General features: G+C 37.2%; 2 protein-coding genes and 1 long non-coding RNA gene across 4 annotated transcripts; all 3 read left to right on the forward strand.

Annotated features, from left to right (window-relative positions):
* The first annotated feature begins 944 nt into the window (after positions 1-944).
* Positions 945-25,086, forward strand: LOC149621134 (uncharacterized). 2 transcript variants are annotated; one of them, XM_089855868.1, is made up of 7 exons: positions 945-1,315; positions 1,812-1,893; positions 1,952-2,014; positions 22,009-22,140; positions 22,231-22,400; positions 22,461-22,504; positions 23,521-25,086. In XM_089855868.1, exons 1-7 carry the CDS (start codon positions 1,269-1,271, stop codon positions 24,621-24,623), a joined length of 1,641 nt encoding a protein of 546 aa, XP_089711994.1. In that variant the 5' UTR covers positions 945-1,268; the 3' UTR covers positions 24,624-25,086. The 2 variants fall into 2 exon arrangements, with proteins under 2 accessions (XP_089711994.1, XP_089711995.1); XM_089855869.1 differs by lacking the exons at positions 945-1,315; positions 1,812-1,893; positions 1,952-2,014 and adding exons at positions 15,013-15,862; positions 21,416-21,497; positions 21,564-21,626.
* LOC149621135 (uncharacterized) lies at positions 2,406-9,832 on the forward strand. Its single transcript, XM_089855906.1, has 4 exons — positions 2,406-2,501; positions 2,593-2,762; positions 2,836-2,879; positions 7,789-9,832. The coding sequence occupies exons 1-4, from the start codon at positions 2,406-2,408 to the stop codon at positions 9,297-9,299; spliced, it is 1,821 nt and encodes a 606-aa protein (XP_089712032.1). The 3' UTR covers positions 9,300-9,832.
* LOC149621136 (uncharacterized) lies at positions 11,346-13,281 on the forward strand. The gene is made up of 2 exons (XR_016375374.1): positions 11,346-12,516; positions 12,600-13,281. It is a non-coding gene; the product is annotated as an uncharacterized LOC149621136 (long non-coding RNA).
* Positions 25,087-26,236: the final 1,150 nt, after the last annotated feature.

A 26,236-nucleotide genomic window follows, 5' to 3' on the forward strand; every position in this document is an offset into this window, starting at 1 on the left:
CTAAGCTTCAACACATTTTTATTTGTAATTAAACATTGTAAAACTACTACTTTGAACACCAAAATTACAGTGAAACTATTTACCTTCCTTTATAACTCTCAAAGCATCCGTATCGAAATGAAAAATATTAATATAGCGAAATCCGCGAAAATGCAGAATAGTATGAAAACTACTTTTAGGAGTAAATCTACCATATTTCCGTGTGAGAGGAGGGTAGTGGGGGTTAAACTATCAATATATATATATTTTTGAAAACGTAGTTTTAGGTTCTATCTGATTTAAAAAAATGAAAGCTTTTCATTAGTGGTCAAAAGATTGATTCTATCCCTTTAAAAGAACGGTATTTTTCTAAATATATATGGTAAAATATTAAAAATGACTAAATTATCTCTTATTACAGTATGATAATTAGCATTTAATTAGTCTTAAAAACAATGAAGGACTGCTGCGCTACCCGCCATTGGTTTAGTGGTGTCTGCTAAATCGAACCACTCACCACTACGGGATTGGTTGAATTCTCACACGCCGAGAGAGATAAGGGGTAAGAGGTTAGATTTAGCAGACGCCACTAAATCAATGGCGGATGGCGCAGTAGCCATAGACATTAGACTCAGGGCCGGAAATAAGCACAGGACACTGGACATTGTCCAATAAAATTTTAAAATGTCCTATAATTTTTTTCAAAACTTAGGGGGTCACTGGACAGTTGACCCATAAATTTTCCGAAGTTTTGATAGCTTGACTATGATGATGCGACACTATTTTTGCACACTCCTGTGGACAATGTCCTATAAATTTTCCAGTCAAACAGGGGGTCACTGGACACACGTCCTATAAGAAATGTTTCTTATTTCCGGCCCTGATTAGAATGGTCCTGAGTCTAGCTCTAGAGATAACTCAGATAAGTATTGTATTTTCTAAATGCCACTCCAACAACAAAAATATTACTACCTCCAAGCCCGAAGCTGGGAAACTTACCTCTCTCAGGCTGTCTGCTAGTCATTCTAATTATGGCGCGAAAAGCGGTCGCCGGTCAACGAGACAACGAACATCGTAGACAGAAGCCCTTAAATGTGTATTACTAAAATTATTAATCCTTAGCACTAGAAATACTATTAATAAGAGAAGAAACTCTTTCTCCAACAAGAGCAAAAGGCATTAGTTACTAGTAACAAGAAAACTTTTCAGTTAGACGATAAAGGGCTTGACTTTTAGCCTTGAATGATTGGTTTATCTGATTCTTTGGCGGGTAAAAGAGGACAAGTAGGATGGATTCATTGAAAGATTGTGTTGTTACGATGAAACCTTTAAGCTGGTAAGTAATTAAAATATTTCGGAAATTTGAAGAATACCTCAAGAGGTTTAATGAAACTGCCCTGGCAAAACCTAACCTAAGTTGATCTAATCCGGCCTAACTAACCAAACACAATGTAAAACAGGATTAAATTTTTTGGCCCATCTATCTTAGAAAGGCCAAATGGGCCAGGGAATCAAGAAAAGATTTGCTTTGTGAATACTTTATTGTACAAAAAGGGAAACTTTAGCCAATTAATATATTTTGGAAAATATTTCCAAATCCTGAGTTGATTGAAAAAAGACAGTTACTATGGGAGCTAATTCTAACAACCAAATACGTGAAATCTCGTACGCTTCTCGCGAAACCAGAATCAAAGATGAAATTATAAGTCGCGAAATCATTGAAACTAAACTTGAAATAAAGATCTCAAAATTAATTAGAAATTCATTTTTCTCAATTCCTTTGCATATTTTTCAAAGAATGTTCCATGTCTTCATTCAAAGTTTAATTCTAGGGAAGAAATGTGTCGCCATAAACTGTATTTACGCAAAGCCTATATGAATTTGGTCGATTTTCAAAGGGATATTCAAAGAGAGGTAAATGAGAAAATATTGTTCTACCGCGTGAAGTTTGAAATTACAAAGAAAATTTTAGGAAATGGATGAGAATGATGGTTTCTTAAGCAAAGATGATAAAATGAAGAAACTGAGGAACAAGGTAACAATTAACAAAACAAGAACGCTTACAAAATATTATTTCCATAGAAAAAGCATTGCAAGGAAATCTGATGGGAAAAACGAAACTAGGGGTGCTTTCGCCATTGTCTGGAGTTCAATGCTCAACAGCCATTAAATGGCTGATGAGCATTGAACTTTTGTAAATGTCCTGCCAATGAAAAATTGCAATCTGATTGGCTAGAAGTTTAGAGGATGAAGGGCCCTTGTTTTCATCATCATTAAAAAATTAGGATCAACAATTTTCTTTAAACGACATTGGTTTCCCCTCTCTCTTGTTTGTCCTTAATGTCCCATGGAAATCAGCTTTTTTAATGGAATCTTATTTGAATTTTTAGTTTGACGTTTTAATTTCAAGCGTGAGAAAAGAGAGGATGGAAAATGAATTAACTATTAATGAGCAAGGAGATAAAATTGACAGGCTCAATAAGGTCAGGGAAGAATTGAAAAACAAAGTCAAAGATCTCAAGGTACGCGACATTGTTCATTTGATGAAAACGGAAATATGAGGTTAGGTATTAGCAATATTCTTTAATCATTTTTAATTGCTTCAAAAATTAGGACAAAAATGGAGAAATTGAAAAGGTTAACAATGTATCAGTGAAAGTTGAACCAGTTGATTATGATTCAGAGCCAAAAGTTGAACCAGTTGATTATGATTCAGAGCCAGATAGCCAAGCATTATCTCAACCAGTTGCGGAACAGCAACAACCTCAATCTCAAAATGAAAGGTATTGCAAGAGAAAAAGGGTGTATTGATTTTGTTGTTTACATGTGTTTTTTTATCATAATTTATCTCTGTAGTTCGGAAGGAGTCCCTACTGAGGACCGGAACCACAAGCAGCCTGGTGCGTACATTTTTATTTATGTAGAAATATTGTAGGTCTCCCCAAGACATTTGCTGGGTGCATAATCCTTTCAACCACTTATTTCTGTAAGATCTTTGAGTTAAAATGTTGGAAAGTTTTAATACCCTTCATTTTCAGCATTAGCCCAAAAACTCACCCCTAGGTCCAAATAATTAAACTTTCATCTGTTTTAAAGATTATCACTATTGCAAATGAGCTTGATTATATAAGCAAATAAGAGGAGAATTAATGGATAATCTCATTTGAAAGATGGACATTTTCCAACTTTGCTAAGGGGAAATAGTTTGACCCTATGTGCCCACAACAAGGCTTGCATTGGTTTGGAGAGAAAGCAACTACTTCTTTTCTTTAATAGTGTGCGCCTTCATATGCCCCTGCATTCCTTATTTTTTCATGTGCGCTTGCAGAACAAAGCATTTTTTATGTTAATTTATAAACTACGCATGAATATTACCAAGAAAAAATAGGTGCGATTCTTTGAAAAGTGGGCGGATACTTTAGAAAGCTCGTGACTGATTAAAGGGGCTGGCCGGAGCTGTTGGGGTGAAGGGGGGTCAAACTGTTGGTTAGCATATTGCTTACCCGCCCACCGGTGGCGCCATGTCTTATGGCCAAAGATCTGGGTGTTTTCTCCCTGAACTAAGGGCGGACTTCACCCCAACAGCGCCGGTCAGCCCCTTTAAGGGGTGGGTCATTCCATGTGATATGAGTCAAGTAGGGGTGTGCGGGTACCCGATACCCGAAGATTACCCGTTCGGGTATCGGGTCGGGTACCCGCCCCGATACCCGAAAATGAATTTTCCAACTATGCGAAACTACTCGGGTAGTAAAAATAATCCCCCCCATTACCCGTGACAAGCTGAAACTGGTTGTCGGGTTATTCGCGGGTAGAAAAATAGGAATCAGAAGTGAAAGGGGACCACCCATTGTCCGGTTTAGAAAGAATCGAAATTTTAAGAATGACGAAATTCCATGAAACACGGTTTCAATGTGAAATTTAGTTCACATAAGGTATGCGTTCTGTGGTAGTTTCTTTCTGAGACAGACTAGAATCACCGCACGCAACGCGACACACCTATATCAAGAAGTTATATCTAGTATCTCAGAGAGAAGGTATAAATTCGCCAGATTTCCAGCTTTATCTCCAGTCCAAACGTAGGTCCGGAGTCAATCCCCGTCTCTAAATTACAACCAGCATCTCATTGGTTCTTGAATACTCACGTCAGCGCGACGACGCGAGTGACGAAAATTACAGTCATATTTTCCTACTGAGGAGAGCTAGCGAAATATCCCGGCGTCTCTCTTACGTCCCCCTTGTATTTTGAAAGGGGGACTGGGACTATGGCGCGCGAATACAAAGGCATCTTATACCTTCTCTCTGAGATACTGATATAACTTCTTGCCTATACATTGCCAGTATTCTGTGTTGAAATAAAACTAAGGGTTAAGAAAGTGAAAGCGGGCATCAAAAAGAAAGAAACTAAGAAAGAGCATACATTGAATAACCCAGGATTGAGATATAACTGGAAGAATAGTGTACTAAATGGAATTTTTGAAGGAAATATCAATTTGCCTAATTACCTGAATACCAGGCAAAAAATTTGGGTACCCACACCTATAACTAACTATTCGTCTAACTTTTAATACCCGACTGTTACCCGACAACCATTTTTCGGCTAAGCCTAATTACCCGAATACCAGACAAAAATTCGGGTACCCGCCCCGATACCCGATAACAGTATTTTTGATTACCCGAACCCGATTCGAAATTGAAAAATCACTACCCGCACACCCCTAGAGTCAAGTCGTTAACCATGGGTCGGCGGATTTTGATGAAATTTGGCACAAATGATCTTGTGGCTATTAGAAAAGAGAAACCGGAATAGTTTTTTAAAAAAAATTAGCGGTTTATTTTTTACGTCAAAATTTGTATCACCCCAGAAAAACTGTGTTTCTCAAAAGTCATTTTGGTACCTTTTAGAAAATCTGCAATAACTTTCTAGTGTTCTGTGCGAATTCAATCAAATTTGCATACAATACGTAATATAACCCAGGAAATTGATTAAGCGACTAAAAAATTAGCGTATCTAGTTTCGTTCACGAGTTACAGAAGCATTTTTGAGAAAAAAAATAAATTTTCGGGGGTCTCGTTTTTGGGCCTATGGAGAAAAACGTCCAACTCGAAAAACCTTATAAAATATCCTGAATTATAGAGCTCGAAGAGACCTTTCTAACGGTGTATTAATATATTAGAGTATTTTGTTCCTCGTAGCCTAAATATTTAATTTAAATAAACACAAATTTTTCTTCAAAATATAAAATATTTATTTGCTTTAATGGTAAATTACGTTTTGATAAGAGCATGAAACATTTTTTGAACTTGCTTAGGGCAATCATCATCTAGTTTTTAGTATCTTCTAGAATTGCTAGAAGCCTGTGGCTCGGGTAATTCGCATATAACATTATTAAGTGGGACAAGTTAAAGCGCTCGTCAGTTGTCTTAGGCCATGTGAGCAAATTCGTCTGTGAGTCCCTCACCATAAATTTCAGCATGAAATCGCTTTCATCCTTAAAGGAGGCCAGCACAAGGGCAACGTACCACTATTGGTCGTTTTTATAATTCGAGAAACAATCCGAGTCGTAATTTGTTTTATTTTAATATAACTGATGGAAAAAGCTTATACATTTGAAAATTTTCGGAGAGCTTACTACGCGTCTTCTTTCGTTCGTTTTTACATTGCCTATGACCATATTTTTCTATATTTCTTTAAAATTTCCGTACCCTAACAATAGGTAGTCTTTGCCTGTAGATATAAATTACAAATATTTCATAGGTCAAGTTACCCTTCTTGGAAAAAATTATATTTCTGTTGGTCATTTTATGGTCAGATATTTAAAGTATTTTAACGTTAATAATTTGAAGTAAATTTTATAAACCTTTCATTACAAATCAATATTACACTTTTTAAAACAATAAACAAATTTTAAACTTTCTTAAAAAGTATGTCTAGTCGCGACAGTCGTAAACAGCAACATATTGTCCCACTGATATATCCAAAAAAGCAATAGTGTTTTTATCGTCATTTATCCCAATAAAAACTTTTGTGCTGCAAGTATCTGATGATACGCGGTACATTTCAATTTGATGTTGAATTTCTTCTTTAGAAACCCAAAAAAAATCTAATCCGTTTTATATTTTCTTTCGACCACTCAAAACATTTATTCGACGTGACTATTTGTTCTGTAATGGCAATTGCAGAGAAGCTCTGGCTACAATGCGTTTTGCCGTACCTCCTATGCCGTCGCAAGCACTCTTGCTATGGCTGGTAGCTAAAAAGTTCCATTCTGCTGTTATTCCGAAATCAATTTCGTGTTGACATAAATTAATATAATTTTTCCGATTTTTATACTGTGACCTTGCATCATCGCTAAGGTAATTAACACTATTGCTTATTTGGATATATCAGTGGGACAATATGTTGCTGCTATTTACGATTAAGAGTTGTACGTTGCCCTTGTGCTGGCCTCCTTTAAGGATGAAAGCGATTTCATGCTGAAATTTATGGTGAGGGACTCACAGACGAATTTGCTCACATGGCCTAAGACAACTGACGAGCGCTTTAACTTGTCCCACTTAATAATGTTATATGCGAATTACCCGAGCCACAGGCTTCTAGCAATTCTAGAAGATACTATAAACTAGATGATGATTGCCCTAAGCAAGTTCAAAAAATGTTTCATGCTCTTATCAAAACGTAATTTACCATTAAAGCAAATAAATATTTTATATTTTGAAGAAAAATTTGTGTTTATTTAAATTAAATATTTAGGCTACGAGGAACAAAATACTCTAATATCAAAAACGGATTTATGTGAGAAGAACGTTGAAGGTAGCAAATTCACTACCCATCCTCGCATACTTTATTGAGAAACGTCGTCTGCTTATATTTTGACTCCACCCACAAATTCTGTATATCTCTATTTTCGTGGTTAAATATATAAAGAAAGAAAAACTAGATGCTTAAAAAAGAAACATCAATTATTTATATTCTTAACATTAAAACTTAATTCCACTAAATCGGGAGTTATATAGCATTGTTGTCCACTTTGCTTTTTTACCACTGGCGCAATTTCGGAAAAAATATTTAACCACAAAAATAGAGAAGTCTCGAGTCTATACACAGAATTTGTGGGTGGAGTCAAAATATAAGCAGACGAAGTTTCTCAATAAAGTATGCGAGGATGGTATCAGAGGCTAAAGCTATGATCCCACGTTCTTAGTGCATAAATCCGTTTTTGCTAATATATTAATACACCGTTAGAAAGGTCTCTTCGAGCTCTATAATTCAGGATATTTTATAAGGTTTTTCGAGTTGGACGTTTTTCTCCATAGGCCCAAAAACGAGACCCCCGAAAATTTATTTTTTTCTCAAAAATACTTCTGTAACTCGTGAACGAAACTAGATACGCTAATTTTTTAGTCGCTTAATCAATTTCCTGGGTTATATTACGTATTGTATGCAAATTTGATTGAATTCGCACAGAACACTAGAAAGTTATTGCAGATTTTCTAAAAGGTACCAAAATGACTTTTGAGAAACACCGTTTTTCTGGGGTGATACAAATTTTGACGTAAAAAATAAACCGCTAATTTTTTTTTAAAAACTATTCCGGTTTCTCTTTTCTAATAGCCACAAGATCATTTGTGCCAAATTTCATCAAAATCCGCCGACCCATGGTTAACGACTTGACTCATATCACATGGAATGACCCGGGTGTGACACGAGCTCCGTCCACATCTCATAGAATCATCGCAGTTTCCTTGTGTCGAATCTATGTTTTCCAGATGTTACATTTTCTGAAAGAAATGTAGTTTTGCTTTCTGTAGGTAAATCCAAGAAAAATCAAAATATTGAAGATAAAAGAGGTGTAGAACATCGCTCTAAAATTCGTGCTAGAGAACAAAGCTTCAAATGTGATCAGTGTAAATTTTCCTTTTCACACAAAAGTAATTTGTTCAGACATCAACGACGTAAACACAGTGGTGGAAAACACTTCAAATGTGATCAGTGTGACTACGGCAGCAAGCTGAAGCGTGATTTGATCAAACATAAACGCCTTCACAGTGATGGAAAGCCCTTCAAATGCGATCAGTGTGATTATGTCGGCACAATGAAGAAATATTTGGTCAGACATAAACGAATTCACAGTGCTGAAAGACCTTTCAAGTGTGATCATTGTGACTATTCCACCAGACTGAAAACTAATTTGATCGTGCATCAGCGAGTTCACAGTGGTGAAAGACCTTTTAAATGTGATCAGTGTGAATATGCCTTCGCGCAGAAGCATCTTCTGATCGGACACAAGAGCATTCATAGTGGTGAGAAACCCTTCAAATGTGATCAATGTGACTTTTCTAGCCTGTGGAAGTATAATTTGATCGAACATAAACGGATTCACAGCGGTGAAAAACACTTCTCATGCCATCAATGTGACTATCAATGCACGCGGAAGAGTAGTTTGATCACGCATCAAAGCATTCACAGTGATGGAAAACCATTCAAATGTGATCAGTGTGAATATGCTAGCTCGAGCAAGAATTTTTTGATTAAACATAAACGCTCTCACAGTTCTGAAAAACCTTTCAAATGTGATCGGTGTGAATTTTCTAGCACGAGCAAGAATTTTTTGATTAAACATAAACGCTTTCACAGTGATCGAAAACAATTCAAAGGTGATCAGTGTGAATATGCTAGCGCGAGAAAGAATTATTTGATTAAACATAAACGCGTTCACAGTTCTGAAAAAATCTTCAAATGTGATCAGTGTGATTATTCCAGCAAGAACAAGCGTGACCTTATTAACCATCAACGCGTTCACAGTGGTGAAAAGCCCTTTAAATGTGATCAGTGTGGCTATAAATGTACGCAGCAAGGTGGTTTGATTTTACATAAACGTATTCACGGTAATGAAAAACCCTTCAAATGTAATCAGTGCGACTATGCCTCCATAATTAAAAGCCAGTTGACCGTACATCAGCGCATTCATAGTGATGAAAAACCCTTTAAATGTGATCACTGTGACTATGCTGGCACACGCAAGAGTCGATTGATTGACCATCAGCGCATTCACACTGGCAAAAAACCATTCAAATGTGATCAGTGTGACTATGCCAGCAGACAGAAGACTACTTTGATGACACATAAGCGCATTCACATTGGTAAAAAACCTTTAAAATGTGATCAGTGTGACTATAAATGTACGTATAAGAGGAATTTGATGGTACATCGACGTACTCACAGTGGTGGTAGTGAAAAACCATTCAAATGTGGCGAGTGTGAATATGCCAGCACGCGGAAGTGTCATTTGGCCTCTCATAAACGCGTTCATAGTGGTTAAAAACAATTAAAGTTTTAACATTGCGTGGAAAGCACATGGATTTGAAGGACTAGTAAAGAGTAAAATCAAGGAATGTTTTTATTGTAAGACCTATTTGTATAATGAAAAATTTCCAATCATTGTAAAAATCGAAATAAATTGAGATTTCGCTATTGAATGAAACGATGTTGTTTTGACAAATTCCTAATAACCATTCCGTTGCACGCACTACTCCGGGCAATATTTTGTTCTTGGTGTGATAAAAATTGCGCCCGACATTGATTATAACCCGAAAACTTTGCTAGCTTTCATTTCAGGTAGATTACATAACTGTAATTAGACATAGCTGTCTAATTACCTATGAAATATATGTTTATTTTGATATTTAAAATCATTGAAAACTATCACGGAGTTGTAATGGATGATACCATTATCCAATCTTCAATTACAATTTGATTCTGAAATAATGTAAATTGTTTTCTTGATATTTTGATTTTGTTTTATTGTAAATGAATTTGTATGAATATGAAAATCTATAAAATCTGCTTAAATGATATCGGTTTTCAGATTGTAATTTCAATTGAGGTAAGTTACCTAACCTTTGGGGGGCAACATCATACATAATTACATATAAACAAATGAAAACGTTTATGCGAGTCCAACCAGATCTTATGCTCTACATTCTGATTTGATGGTCTGCTAGTGGTTCAAAGGAAATAATAGATTAATTAGCTAATTTTTTAAAAGATATCACCAAAAGGGGAACGAGATAGCCCATTAAGTCTTGAAGAAATAGCATTTAGTTTTGGAATACCACATGTTGTTCACTTTTACTACATTTTATATTTAATTTAATTTATAATGTTTAATTTTGGAGTTTGAAGGTAAAATATTGATATTTTAATAAATTATCCATTATATATTTCTACTTTTGCAATTAAAGCGCTTAAAAATAATTATTTGTTATTTAAGTCTGAATTTAGTTTTGACAATTTTCCTGTCACGAGTAGAGCAAGATTTTGGTCCACGATAGTCTACAATCTACATCACGCTGACCATGAAAAAATTTTCGTTTTTTTGAGGAAATTGTCATAGGCCATACGGAAAAAGTATAGCGAAGTTAGTTTTCGGAATACTTCTAAATTAACAAGCATTTATTAAATGGGAAACTTACCTGTTTCGATTTTTAATTAATGACTTCTAATTTTTGTAATTTAACTAATTAAGATAGTACGTCAAAAAATTAATTTTGGGTCAGAAGTCAGCCTAACCTTATAGCACGCTTAAAACTAATTCTACATTTCGTTCTCGTTGACAACTAGAAGGGCCTAGGTTTGTGGGTGTAACAAGTTACGTTGACATATTGCAAATGTTGGCTTTCTTGCATATTTTCCTAATTTCTTAGCAGTGGACGCTAACAAATTACTTTGGTATTTCATCCGAGCTTGAGCACCTTTATATGTATTTTCTAATTAACTGTAGCACCCTTTATAAGAAATACGTCGTTATCAGGTCGAATTTTCGTCTAGAAAAGTAATTCAGGTAAATAATTACAGTTAATAGAAGTTTTTATATCATTTAAAGTAAGCTTTTCGACGTTCTTTACGGCCAAGGCTTAAGTCGTATAGACTAATGGCACCCCATGTTATTTCCCCATAGAGCTTAATACAGTCGAAGGCAGAGGGCTGCCATTACCCTATTTTAGTTACTCTATGTAATTATAGTCTCATACAGGGCCAGAAATAAGCACAGGACACGGGACATTGTCCAATAAAATTTTAAAATGTCCCATAATTTTATTTTAAAAACTAAGGGGTCACTGGACGGTTGACCAGTAAATATTTCCGAAGTTTTCATAGCTTGACTATGAAGATGCGACACTATTTTTGCACACTCCAGTGGACAATGTCCTCTAATTTTTCCAGTCGAACGGGGGATCACTGGACACATGTCCTATAAGAAATATTTCTTATTTCCGCCCCTGGTCTCATATAGTGTCTTTCCTCTTTAAAGATTATTAAAAAGGCTGATTTCCAGCTCTCATTTGTTTTGGAATCCTGTGTTACTGTATAGTCTGCTCCGTTTTATGCTAGAAACATAGCCTAACCGGGTTAACCCTAGGTTTTTTATGCTGTATTTACAATAATGGCATACCTATTCAAATTATTAACGTGTTGAAATAAAGATAGTGCTTTTCACCCTGAAAAGATCGAAAAGTTCAAAATACTACTGGTAAGATGACAAAAAGTTTAATATGTTTCCCTACGGAAGTTAAAAGAGTCGTGGTGTTTACGTTAGCGCAGTTTAACTATTTGTTACCAACAGTGGATTTTGTTAATTCATAAATATAAGTAACAGTGGTGCTGATTAATCCAGGAGGACAGTGTCGTTATGTAATTTAATTAGTCAAATAATTTCCATGTTTACATCAGCGCAGATTTTTCCAACGTAACCACGTCAGCAACGGAGGGTTACATTGTTCGCTATCTCCACAGTTCACATTGCCGTTTGTTTATTTGTCTAAATTGCTATGAATTGTTTAGGTATTTAATTTAATTACTGTTATTGAAGCCAAAGTTGCTAAACTATAGAATCACATCATTCATTAACATATGTTATAGATGATCTTTATGTTACCGCAAATTTAGCACGTGGTATGATAAAAATTTGCAATTAAAGTTAATATTTCATTGAAACTTGTATTATAAACTAGATCCACACTAGATAAACCGTTAAATTAAACTTAATCAAGTATAATTTATGTGAAATTAACCCAAAACACGAATGTTTTTGGTAAATTCATGGATACTTTATAATTAAACTAACAAATTATAATTAAAACTACACTTATCTTTCACTCAGCCTCCATTTTCCTGTTTAATTCTTACACTTAATTGTCATTTAAAATCATTTTTCCCATATTGAAAAGAGAGCCATTGAAAAGGCGCGAAATTTAAATGTTTTTTGGGGGGAGGGGGCGGGGGTACAGTTTGTGTGCCTTTTTAACAGGAGTATAGTTACAATTGTAACACTACAGACCTTGTATTTCTAATGGAGCCGGCAATACCGCAACGCTGAGCCGAAAAACCAGGATGGTAATTGTTTGGACCTATCGGGTGAGGACATTGGAGCACCAAAAACATACCGCAGTGTCACTTGTTGAACGTTAAAGCGACCTTCATCACTTTAAATCCCATGACCTGCTCAATCTGGCAATCTTTGAAAACTCAACTTTGAGGTACTTCCGGTCCCTTTTCATATACAGGGTCTTCAGTGTAGGAGCTAAGTAGTAGAATTACAGTAGTTAGTCTCATTTCCTAGCAAAATGCCAACCTATTCCAACCAGGACAAATTGGACAGGATGTTTATTTTGGGTGAAGGTCGCAGTAACGTTCAACTAAAGGCAGTGCTTTATGCCGAACGGTTTCCACACCGACAACATCCGGTGCGAAGCACCTTTTCCGACATTGGCGAGCACCTTCGTGATTTCGGTAGTGCAAGATCGTGAACGTAGAAGAGACTGTATAGTCTGTAATGAGGATATAGATTTTGACATCGTAGCACGTTTTGAAGCCAATTCATGCTAATAGTAGAGCGGTGGAACAAGAAGTTGCACTAAGCCATTCTACTGTTTGTGCCAGTTTACAAGGGCATCACTACCGGCATTATCATACCCCCCCATACATCAAGCCTTATCGGACGAGGATTTCGTAAGACGGCAATACCATTAGTCTCACCATGCGTCATGAGTTTACTGCTTGCAAATGTATTGCAAGACATGGACAGTCGTCTGGAAGAGTGCCTAAACCACAATGGTAGAAACGTCGAATATTTACGTTGAGGTGTTTACCAAACAGTTAAGAGGTTGTAATTTGAGGCCCACGTTCTAAGACTAATCGTAGGACAGTGCTTTAAAATATTTTGTTGCATTCTCCAGTATTCTTTTTGTACCTTGTCACTCGTTGTCACTTGCATACAATAAAACATGAATTCTAAACATTTATTTACACCCTGTATAATTTAGTATGACATCACCCGTTGGCAGTATTGGGGGTTGTACATAAAGGAAGCTGTTGGTCTGATCTCGACACCACTGTATATGTATACAGTGTACGAAACAAATATTTTTCTTCCATATTTGAAATACCGTCGTTTTTAAGCCTCTTTCATAAATAAAGTGCAACATTATATGCTTATCGAAATCAATGTTATTGGATATAAGTTATATGTAATTAACGATACTGAAGTACTTCTTTAAGCAATTAGAAATAGATCAACCCCAAATGTATGACGCTAAAGCAAACATAATTATTCAAAATTTAATTACATTAAGACTGAAGTAACAGATATTATAAAAAAACGTGTTGGTTTGGACCAAGGCCGAAAAAACAAACGATATGTGTGAGGTTTATCAATTGGCTGAAGTTCAGATATTGCAATTTTTTTAGTTATTTTTATCCATTTAATCCTTAATCAATATTAAATTCAATCAACTGATTTTACTGTTAATCGATCTATTCCCTCTAAATTAATTGAAAAAATTACATATCTACGCTTTTTCAAGAACAATTACATTTTCCGAAAACATTTTATCATGAAATTAATTATTTTGAAGGGATTTCGTATAAGCACCTTGACGGACATAGTTTTAATTGTTGCTGGCAGCAGCTGGCTTGACAAATTTTCAAGTTTGCATCAAAAAAAAAACTTAAATCGGTAACTTGCTAAGAAGACTGATGTTAAAAAAAATATGATAATTTAAATTTATTTTGTTCAGACTAGTTAATAAACGAATGCCGTATACTTAAGACAAAGCAACATCGTTTATCCTGTGTGGTTTTTGTTAGTAGGTAGCTATCTGTAGCACTGGAAAAATATGATATCGGTATAAATATAGCCAAAGGTTTAGGTAAAGATTACATAAAAAGAAATACGTTTCAGTACGAATGGCTTTTGTATTCATTTCCATTCATTACCAGTTAAGCGAAGAAGGTCACACTTAACTTAACCCCCCCCCCTCAAGAAAGTTTAAAGCACGAAGAGGGAAATTGCAGTGCAACCTTTCTTTCACAGTCGCGACATTAGAAATGTAGCATTTCGAGTAATTCGTGCAACACCCTGGTTTGGCATCCACATTTAAATATTTACATTTTCCTTTCGAATTATGTCAAAGTTCGCTTGGTCTTTTTAGACAGAGTATTTCAAATATTCAATACTAAGTTCTCAACACGTACTCCCTTCAAAATAATTAATTTCATGATAAAATTAATGTTTTCGGAAAATGTAATTGTTCTTGAAAAAGCGTAGATATGTAATTTTTTCAATTAATTTAGAGGGAATAGATAGATTAACAGTAAAATCAGTTGATTGAATTTAATATTGATTAAGGATTAAATGGATAAAAATAACTAAAAAAATTGCAATATCTGAAACTTCAGCCAATTGATAAACCTCACACATATCGTTTGTTTTTTCGGCCTTGGTCCAAACCAAGACGTTTTTTTTATAATTAATCACGTAGTCTTGATCTACAGTTCTACACACAGTTTTCAAGGTCTGCTACGTTCTGGCTAATTGACGCCTTTATGAGACATACCTCAAGCGATTGATTGAGCCGTTGATAAGATAATTCATTATAATAACATTAAGAGTATTCATTATAAATAGTGTTGAAGGTTTAATTATAATTAATCAAATATTCTAGATTAATATAACAAATAACGTAATCAAAGGGCGGGAAAAGCTGACTAGGTTTGGTATTGAAATAATTTGTGTTTCATTTTGCTAGTTTGTTCAAAGGTCTGAAATTATTTTTACGTCGCGAGTCCGGCAGAATTTCAGTTCTTTTTTCCGAGGAAGTTTGCGTCGTTGAGTGCGTGATCGAGTGGGCTATGGTTTTTGAAAACTGCTGTCGCATATTTCTCGATGACGGTGATTGAAACTTGAAAGGTCGTCAATTTGCCAGAACGCAAAAGCAATTTGCAAAACCACTGTGGCCAAACTAGCCCAGAAAAACCGAACGGAAATTTCTGCCGGACTCGCGCTAAGGCTGAGAATTAAGAATAAGGATTTTTAAAGTGGACATTTTTCCAGGGCCACCACCTTATTTCTCACATTCTCAGCCTGCTGAGTCTAGAGATTAGTCAGATAAGTATTGCATTATCTTCGCCAACATTATTAATACTGTTGGCAAAGGTTTTATCTAAATGCCACTCCAATAATAAAAATAATACCACCTCCAAGCCCGAGACTGGGAAACTTAGCTGTCTGCTAGTCATTCTTATCTTATTATGACACGTTAAGCGGTCAACATCAACAAACAAAGTAGACGGAAGCCTTTAAATGCGCATTACTAAAATTACTAATGCTCAGTACTAGAAATACTATTAGTAAAAGAAGAAACTCTTTCTCCAACTAGAGAAAAACAAGTAGTAAATGCAAAACCATTCAGTTAGACGATATAGGGCTTGACTTATAGCCTTGCCTTGAATGATTGGTTTAATCTGATTCTTTGGCGTGTAAAAGAGGACAAGTAGGATGTATTCGTTGAAAGATTGTGTTGTTACGTTGAAGCCTTTAAGCTGGTAAGTAATAAAAATATTTCGAACTTGAAGAATGCCTCAAGAGGTTTAATGTAACTGGCCTGGCGAAACCTTATCGAAGCTGACCTAATCCGGGCTAACATGAAACAGGTTTCAGTTCTTTGTTGCATCTATCTTAGAATGGCCAATGGGTCAGAGAAATGAAAATCGTTAAGTTAATTAGAAATCGTGAACTCTTCAAAAAACACGTCATGATGTACATTCCCTCACTAATCACGTCATGATGTACATTCCCTCACTAATCACGTCATGATGTACATTCCCTCATTAATCACGTCGTGATGTACATTCCCTCATTAATCACGTCGTGATGTACATTCCCTCATTAATCACGTCATGATGTACATTCCCTCATTAATCACGTCATGATGTACATTCCCTCATTAATCACGTCATGATGTACATTCCCTCATTAATCACGTCATGATGTACATTCCCTCATTAATCACGTCGTGATGTACATTCCCTCATTAATCACGTCGTGATGTACATTCCCTCATTAATCACGTCGTGATGTACATTCCCTCATTAATCACGTCGTGATGTACATTCCCTCATTAATCACGTCGTGATGTACATTCCCTCATTAATCACGTCGTGATGTACATTCCCTCATTAATCACGTCGTGATGTACATTCCCTCATTAATCACGTCGTGATGTACATTCCCTCATTAATCACGTCGTGATGTACATTCCCTCATTAATCACGTCGTGATGTACATTCCCTCAATCACGTCGTGATGTACATTCCCTCATTAATCACGTCGTGATGTACATTCCCTCATTAATCACGTCGTGATGTACATTCCCTCACTAATCACGTCGTGATGTACATTCCCTCATTAATCACGTCGTGATGTACATTCCCTCATTAATCACGTCGTGATGTACATTCCCTCATTAATCACGTCGTGATGTACATTCCCTCATTAATCACGTCGTGATGTACATTCCCTCACTAATCACGTCGTGATGTACATTCCCTCACTAATCACGTCGTGATGTACATTCCCTCACTAATCACGTCGTGATGTACATTCCCTCACTAATCACGTCGTGATGTACATTCCCTCACTAATCACGTCGTGATGTACATTCCCTCACTAATCACGTCGTGATGTACATTCCCTCACTAATCACGTCATGATGTACATTCCCTCACTAATCACGTCGTGATGTACATTCCCTCACTAATCACGTCGTGATGTACATTCCCTCACTAATCACGTCGTGATGGACATTCCCTCACTAATCACGTCATGATGTACATTCCCTCATTAATCACGTCGTGATGTACATTCCCTCACTAATCACGTCGTGATGTGCATTCCCTCACTAATCACGTCGTGATGTGCATTCCCTCACTAATCACGTCGTGATGTACATTCCCTCATTAATCACGTCGTGATGTACATTCCCTCATTAATCACGTCGTGATGTACATTCCCTCATTAATCACGTCGTGATGTACATTCCCTCACTAATCACGTCGTGATGTACATTCCCTCACTAATCACGTCGTGATGTACATTCCCTCACTAATCACGTCGTGATGTACATTCCCTCACTAATCACGTCGTGATGTACATTCCCTCACTAATCACGTCGTGATGTACATTCCCTCACTAATCACGTCATGATGTACATTCCCTCACTAATCACGTCGTGATGTACATTCCCTCATTAATCACGTCGTGATGTACATTCCCTCATTAATCACGTCGTGATGTACATTCCCTCATTAATCACGTCGTGATGTACATTCCCTCATTAATCACGTCGTGATGTACATTCCCTCATTAATCACGTCGTGATGTACATTCCCTCATTAATCACGTCGTGATGTACATTCCCTCATTAATCACGTCGTGATGTACATTCCCTCATTAATCACGTCGTGATGTACATTCCCTCACTAATCACGTCGTGATGTACATTCCCTCACTAATCACGTCGTGATGTACATTCCCTCACTAATCACGTCGTGATGTACATTCCCTCACTAATCACGTCGTGATGGACATTCCCTCACTAATCACGTCGTGATGGACATTCCCTCACTAATCACGTCATGATGTACATTCCCTCATTAATCACGTCGTGATGTACATTCCCTCACTAATCACGTCGTGATGTGCATTCCCTCACTAATCACGTCGTGATGTGCATTCCCTCACTAATCACGTCGTGATGTACATTCCCTCATTAATCACGTCGTGATGTACATTCCCTCATTAATCACGTCGTGATGTACATTCCCTCATTAATCACGTCGTGATGTACATTCCCTCATTAATCACGTCGTGATGTACATTCCCTCATTAATCACGTCGTGATGTACATTCCCTCACTAATCACGTCGTGATGTGCATTCCCTCACTAATCACGTCGTGATGTGCATTCCCTCACTAATCACGTCGTGATGTGCATTCCCTCACTAATCACGTCGTGATGTACATTCCCTCATTAATCACGTCGTGATGTACATTCCCTCACTAATCCCGTCGTGATGTACATTCCCTCACTAATCCCGTCGTGATGTACATTCCCTCACTAATCCCGTCGTGATGTACATTCCCTCACTAATCACGTCGTGATGTACATTCCCTCACTAATCACGTCGTGATGTACATTCCCTCATTAATCACGTCGTGATGTACATTCCCTCACTAATCACGTCGTGATGTACATTCCCTCACTAATCACGTCGTGATGGACATTCCCTCACTAATCACGTCGTGATGTACATTCCCTCATTAATCACGTCGTGATGTACATTCCCTCAATCACGTCGTGATGTACATTCCCTCATTAATCACGTCGTGATGTACATTCCCTCATTAATCACGTCGTGATGTACATTCCCTCATTAATCACGTCGTGATGTACATTCCCTCACTAATCACGTCGTGATGTACATTCCCTCATTAATCACGTCGTGATGTACATTCCCTCATTAATCACGTCGTGATGTACATTCCCTCATTAATCACGTCGTGATGTACATTCCCTCATTAATCACGTCGTGATGTACATTCCCTCATTAATCACGTCGTGATGTACATTCCCTCACTAATCACGTCGTGATGTACATTCCCTCACTAATCACGTCGTGATGTACATTCCCTCACTAATCACGTCGTGATGTACATTCCCTCACTAATCACGTCGTGATGTACATTCCCTCACTAATCACGTCGTGATGTACATTCCCTCACTAATCACGTCGTGATGTACATTCCCTCACTAATCACGTCGTGATGTACATTCCCTCACTAATCACGTCGTGATGTACATTCCCTCACTAATCACGTCGTGATGTACATTCCCTCACTAATCACGTCGTGATGGACATTCCCTCACTAATCACGTCGTGATGTACATTCCCTCATTAATCACGTCGTGATGTACATTCCCTCACTAATCACGTCGTGATGTGCATTCCCTCACTAATCACGTCGTGATGTGCATTCCCTCACTAATCACGTCGTGATGTGCATTCCCTCATTAATCACGTCGTGATGTACATTCCCTCATTAATCACGTCGTGATGTACATTCCCTCACTAATCACGTCGTGATGTACATTCCCTCACTAATCACGTCGTGATGTACATTCCCTCACTAATCACGTCGTGATGTACATTCCCTCACTAATCACGTCGTGATGTACATTCCCTCACTAATCACGTCGTGATGTACATTCCCTCACTAATCACGTCGTGATGTACATTCCCTCACTAATCACGTCGTGATGTACATTCCCTCATTAATCACGTCGTGATGTACATTCCCTCATTAATCACGTCGTGATGTACATTCCCTCATTAATCACGTCGTGATGTACATTCCCTCATTAATCACGTCGTGATGTACATTCCCTCATTAATCACGTCGTGATGTACATTCCCTCATTAATCACGTCGTGATGTACATTCCCTCATTAATCACGTCGTGATGTACATTCCCTCATTAATCACGTCGTGATGTACATTCCCTCATTAATCACGTCGTGATGTACATTCCCTCACTAATCACGTCGTGATGTACATTCCCTCACTAATCACGTCGTGATGTACATTCCCTCACTAATCACGTCGTGATGGACATTCCCTCACTAATCACGTCGTGATGGACATTCCCTCACTAATCACGTCATGATGTACATTCCCTCATTAATCACGTCGTGATGTACATTCCCTCACTAATCACGTCGTGATGTGCATTCCCTCACTAATCACGTCGTGATGTGCATTCCCTCACTAATCACGTCGTGATGTACATTCCCTCATTAATCACGTCGTGATGTACATTCCCTCATTAATCACGTCGTGATGTACATTCCCTCATTAATCACGTCGTGATGTACATTCCCTCATTAATCACGTCGTGATGTACATTCCCTCATTAATCACGTCGTGATGTACATTCCCTCATTAATCACGTCGTGATGTACATTCCCTCACTAATCACGTCGTGATGTGCATTCCCTCACTAATCACGTCGTGATGTGCATTCCCTCACTAATCACGTCGTGATGTGCATTCCCTCACTAATCACGTCGTGATGTACATTCCCTCATTAATCACGTCGTGATGTACATTCCCTCACTAATCCCGTCGTGATGTACATTCCCTCACTAATCCCGTCGTGATGTACATTCCCTCACTAATCCCGTCGTGATGTACATTCCCTCACTAATCACGTCGTGATGTACATTCCCTCACTAATCACGTCGTGATGTACATTCCCTCATTAATCACGTCGTGATGTACATTCCCTCACTAATCACGTCGTGATGTACATTCCCTCACTAATCACGTCGTGATGGACATTCCCTCACTAATCACGTCGTGATGGACATTCCCTCACTAATCACGTCGTGATGTACATTCCCTCATTAATCACGTCGTGATGTACATTCCCTCACTAATCACGTCGTGATGTGCATTCCCTCACTAATCACGTCGTGATGTGCATTCCCTCACTAATCACGTCGTGATGTACATTCCCTCATTAATCACGTCGTGATGTACACTCCCTCATTAATCACGTCGTGATGTACATTCCCTCATTAATCACGTCGTGATGTACATTCCCTCATTAATCACGTCGTGATGTACATTCCCTCACTAATCACGTCGTGATGTGCATTCCCTCATTAATCACGTCGTGATGTACATTCCCTCATTAATCACGTCGTGATGTACATTCCCTCATTAATCACGTCGTGATGTACATTCCCTCATTAATCACGTCGTGATGTACATTCCCTCACTAATCACGTCGTGATGTGCATTCCCTCACTAATCACGTCGTGATGTACATTCCCTCATTAATCACAGTTCAACGACATTCCGTCGGAATTTGTAACAATGCTCTTGCACTAATCAAACCTTTCAGCCTTGAAACTCTTTGTCTCACAAAGGTCCTAGCAACACTGTAAACTCCTATTAGTTTAAAATATCAACATTTTTCTCCATTCCTTAGCTTGTTTTTCAATAAATGTTTCATGTTTCAATGTTTAATTTTAGGAAAGAAATGTGTCGCCATAAACTGTCTTTACGCAAAGCCTATATGAATTTGGCCGATTCTCAAAGAGTTGTTCTCGGAGAGGTATTTGAGCAAAAAATATTGTTCTACCGCGTGAAATTACAAAAAAAAAACTGCTGTTTGTTCTAGGAAATGGATAAGAATGATTGTTTCTTAAGCAAAGATGATACAATGAAGAAACTGAGGAACAAGGTACTATTTGACAAAACGAGAAAACTTCCCAAATATTATTCCCATAGAAAAAACATTACGAGGAAATCTAACATAAAACATGCTTGAGCGAAAGCGCCTAGTTTTTCTGTCCCCTATGAAGTCGTTATGAGATTCAAAATAACATTAACTACCCCCATTAAATGGCGGTTGAACATTGAACTTTTGTAAATGTCCTGCCAATGAAAAATTTCACTCTCATTGGCTAGAAGTTTAGAGGATGAAGGTCCCTTGTTTTAAGCATCATTGAAAATGAGGATTATCAATGTTGTTTAAAGGACATTGGTTTCCTCTCTCTCTCTTGTTTGTCCTTAATGTCCCATGGAAATCAGCTTTTGTAATGGAATCTTATTTGAATTTTTAGTTTGACGTTTTAATTTCAAACGTGAGAAAAGAGCGAATGGAAAATGAGCTAACTATTAATGAGCAAGGAGATAAAATTGACAGGCTCAATAAGGTCAGAGAAGAATTGAAAAACAAAGTCAAAGATCTCAAGGTACGCGACATTGTTCATTTGATGAACACGCGAAGATGAGATTAGATGTTAGGAATATTCATTAATCATTGTTAATTGTTTAAAAATTAGGAGAAAAATGAAACTGTTCAAAAGGCTAACGATGCATCAGTGAAAGTTGAACCAGTTGATTATGATTCAGAGCCAAAAATTGAACAAGTTGATAATGATTCAGAACCAGATAGCCAAGCATTATCCCTACCAGTTGCGGAACAGCAACAACCTCAACCTCAAAATGAAAGGTTTGCAAGTGAAAAAAGGTGTATTTTATTGTTTTATTTTATCACAATTTATTTGTGTAGTTCGGAAGGAGTCCCCACTGAGGACCAGAACCACAACCAGCCTGGTGTGTAAATTTTAAATTATTTTAGTAGAAATATTGTAAGACTCCCCAAGTCACTTGCTGTGTTCACAATAATTTGAACCCCCCACGGATAAGCTACAACTAAAGCCCCGACGAGTTTTACGGCAATTTCTAAAAGCCTTATTAGTCAGTGGTGATTGTATGAAGTTGGGCAAACACATTGTGGAACCCTTTAAGAATGTGCATTATACGTAATTTCATGTATTGAACTGATTTGCATAATTTGATGGCTTAACACACAAGAATGAAATTCATTCGACCCCTGTTGGTGAAAGTAGCGAATGTGATTTTATTTCTAAACTCTACTGCTGATGCCAATCACAAAGATCAAGACATCGGTCCAAACAGAAACTAGTTCAAATTTTCCAACAGTCTTTTGAGGATCAACAGAGCATGCTGGGAAATAACTTGTGATAATCTGATTGAGCTAAGATGGCACAGAGAAAGGCTTTAAAATATTATAATGGCAAAAGCAATAAAGCCAGAGCTTGAACGCCTCAATTATTATCGTTTATGATCAGATTAGAATTTTTATATGATAAGTGAAACAAATGTAGGCTTTACTTACAGCGAAATTACGTATGTTCGATTTTGGGAAAAGATTAGGCATTATTAGTTATCTAAGCAAACGATGCCACTAGAATACGTATTTCTGTGAAATATTTGAGTTAAATGTTGGGAAGTGTAAATTCGCCTCATTTTCAGCTTTAGCCCAAAAACTCGCCCCTAGGTCCAAATATAAGTGTGCTTGCAGAATACACAATTTTTTTATGTTAATTTGTGGACTACGCGTGAATATTACTAAGAAAAAATAGATGCGATTCTGAGAATCTTTCACTCCTAGTCCCCACTGTGTGTGAAAAGTGGGCGGATACTTTAGAAAGGTCGTGACTAATTATGGGGTGTGATACGAGCTCCGTCAAATCTCATAGAATCATCGCGCTTTCCAGATGTTACATGATTTTTTCATTATGAAATGTATTTTTTGATTTGTGTAGGTAAATCCAAGGAAAAACATAATATTGAAGATAAAAGAGTTGTTGAACTTCGCTTCAAAATTCATAATAGAGAACAAATCTTCAAATGTGATCAGTGTGAATTTTCCAGCACACAGGAAAGTAATTTTATCAAGCACAAACTCATTCACTTTGGGGGAAAAGGAAGACCCTTCAAATGTAATCAGTGTGATTATGCCAGCAAGCTGGAGAGTAATTTGATCGCGCATGAACGCACCCATAGCGGTGAATTACCCTTCAAATGTGATCAGTGTGAATATGCCTGCACACGGAAGCATTATCTTATCGCGCATAAAAGCACGATGCATATTGAAACACCCTTCAAATGCGAGCATTGTGACTTTAGTAGTGTGTGGAAGCAATGTTTCATTAGACATCAACGTCTTTACCATGGTGTAAATCCCTTCAGATGTGATCAGTGTGAATTTGTAACCACAGAGAGTGGTCATTTGATCAGTCATCAGATCAGTCATCAGCGCAGGGGGGAAAGACCCTTCAAATGCGATCAGTGTGACTTTGCTTGTACTCGGAAGTATGATTTGGAAATACATCAAAGCATTCACAGGGGGGAAAGACCCTTCAAATGTGATCTCTGTGACTTTGCAAGTACTCGGAAGTATGATTTGAACAAACATGAACGCATACACGATGATGAAAAATCCTTCAAATGTGATCAGTGTGACTTTGCAAGTATTCGTAAGATTGGTTTGATCAGACATCAACGCGTACACGGTGATGAAAAATCCTTCAAATGTGATCAGTGTGACTTTGCAAGTATTCGTAAGAATGGTTTGATCAGACATAAACGCATTCATGGTGATGAAACACCATTCAAATGTGAGCATTGTGAATATGCAACCACACAGAAGAGTAGTTTGAACATACATCAACGCATTCACAGTGGTGAAAACCCCTCCAAATTCGATGAGAGTGAATACGCTATCGCGTGGAAGAGCTTATTGATCAAACGTCCACGCATTCACAGTGGTGAAAAACCCTTCAAATGTGATCGGTGTGGCTATGCATGCACGCATAGGGCTCATTTGATCAATCATCAACGCATTCACAGTGGTGAAAAACCATAATAAACCATTCAAATGTGAATAGTGACCTATGTTAGCCTGTGGAAGTCCTTATTGATCACACATCAACGAATTCATGGTGGTGAAAAACTTCGTAAGTGATCATTGTGATTTTAGGTGAGCTGAAAGAGTAGTTTTATCAGACTCGTCAACGCGTTCACAGTAGGGAAAAACACTTCTAATGTGATCATTGTGACTTTACCAGCAAACCCTTCGCACGTGATCGCAATAAATATTCAAAACCGCTAACCATAACTAAATATTCAAAAGAATTCTAAATGCTAATGTATAATCTTCATTATAGGTTAATACTACTAAATTTTTAACTTTTTAATTTTTTTACTTACTCTGATTTTATTATAAGTGAATTTTAATTGTTTGAGTTTCATTTTTAGAAAGAAAGTTAGTTGTACAAGCATTTAATATTGTAACGAATATTAAAATTAATAAAAATCTGTTTAAATGATATCAATTTTCAGTTGGTAATTCAATTGAAGTGCCTAACCTTGTAATACTGAGATAAATATATGGCCTATATTCATTTCATTTGGCAATATCACATCTCTTTCCTTTGAGATATTAACAAATGAAGTTTTTGAGCGGTGCAGGACTGTATTCGAGGTTTAGTATATGAATAGACCATTCCATTGTTTACTTGAAGAGAAACCAATAGACAGCGTACTCCCCTCAAGCCAAGAAGCAAAGCAACGTCCCGCCGACTCGTACTGCTTCGTCGAGCGCGTCAAAGGGCCAGGCTTTCCAGCGCTGTTAGTCAGGCGTCGCTAGTATCAACTTGCCTACTTTTTTGTACAGGGAGTTGCACATCCTATAGAGCTTCGAATGTTTTTCACGCCCATCCTTTATCCATTGACCTCCTTTCTTTATTGTGATTATTTTCATTTTTGGTAACTAAAATTGCCTCAGCGCCGCACTTTACAAAGACTACTCTCCTTATCCTGGAACTAACTGCAAAAATTCACAGAAAAATGTACCTTCAAACAAAATAGCTATTAGAAAACTGTAGTCTCTCATTGAAAAAGCAAGACATGACCTTGCAAAGACGCAAGTACAGGTATTTTACAATTAACGCATCATCGCTACCAATAACTTAAACCATTTTTCCTAACGTAATAATGAATGTAAATCCTTTATTGTTTAGTAATAAACAATGTATATCTTGTGTTTAAAAAATGGTGGGAAATATTTTAAAATCTATATAATAACACAAATATTCACCTTTTTATTAAAATTTTGAACTAACATTATCTATATAAACGCCAATGATTTAAAACTAAACATTTTAAATTTCGAGCCAAAGAGTAAATTTTCTCGCTATTTACGTGTTGCTGTTGGAAGTAAGACATCCAGTGGTTATTGCGCATGCCAATGGGCGGGGCTTTACATTTCCCCACTCGGTCTATATCCCACTCTACCAGGCTAGGAAATAAGACGGGTTTACAGGTCAAAAACCAGTTTATTAATAGCTTGGACCACTTTTTTTATTCAAAACGCGAGGGTCACTGGTCCCAATGACTAGTTTATTAATTCCTACTTTAATTAAAATTTGATATGGGGACCTCTTTAATTATTTTCATTTTAACATAAATTTCGACTCC

This window comes from Phalangium opilio, unplaced genomic scaffold (assembly GCF_054372755.1).
Source record: "Phalangium opilio isolate 3A_F unplaced genomic scaffold, DU_Popi_V2 ptg000209l_1, whole genome shotgun sequence".
Lineage (NCBI taxonomy): Eukaryota > Metazoa > Arthropoda > Arachnida > Opiliones > Phalangiidae > Phalangium > Phalangium opilio.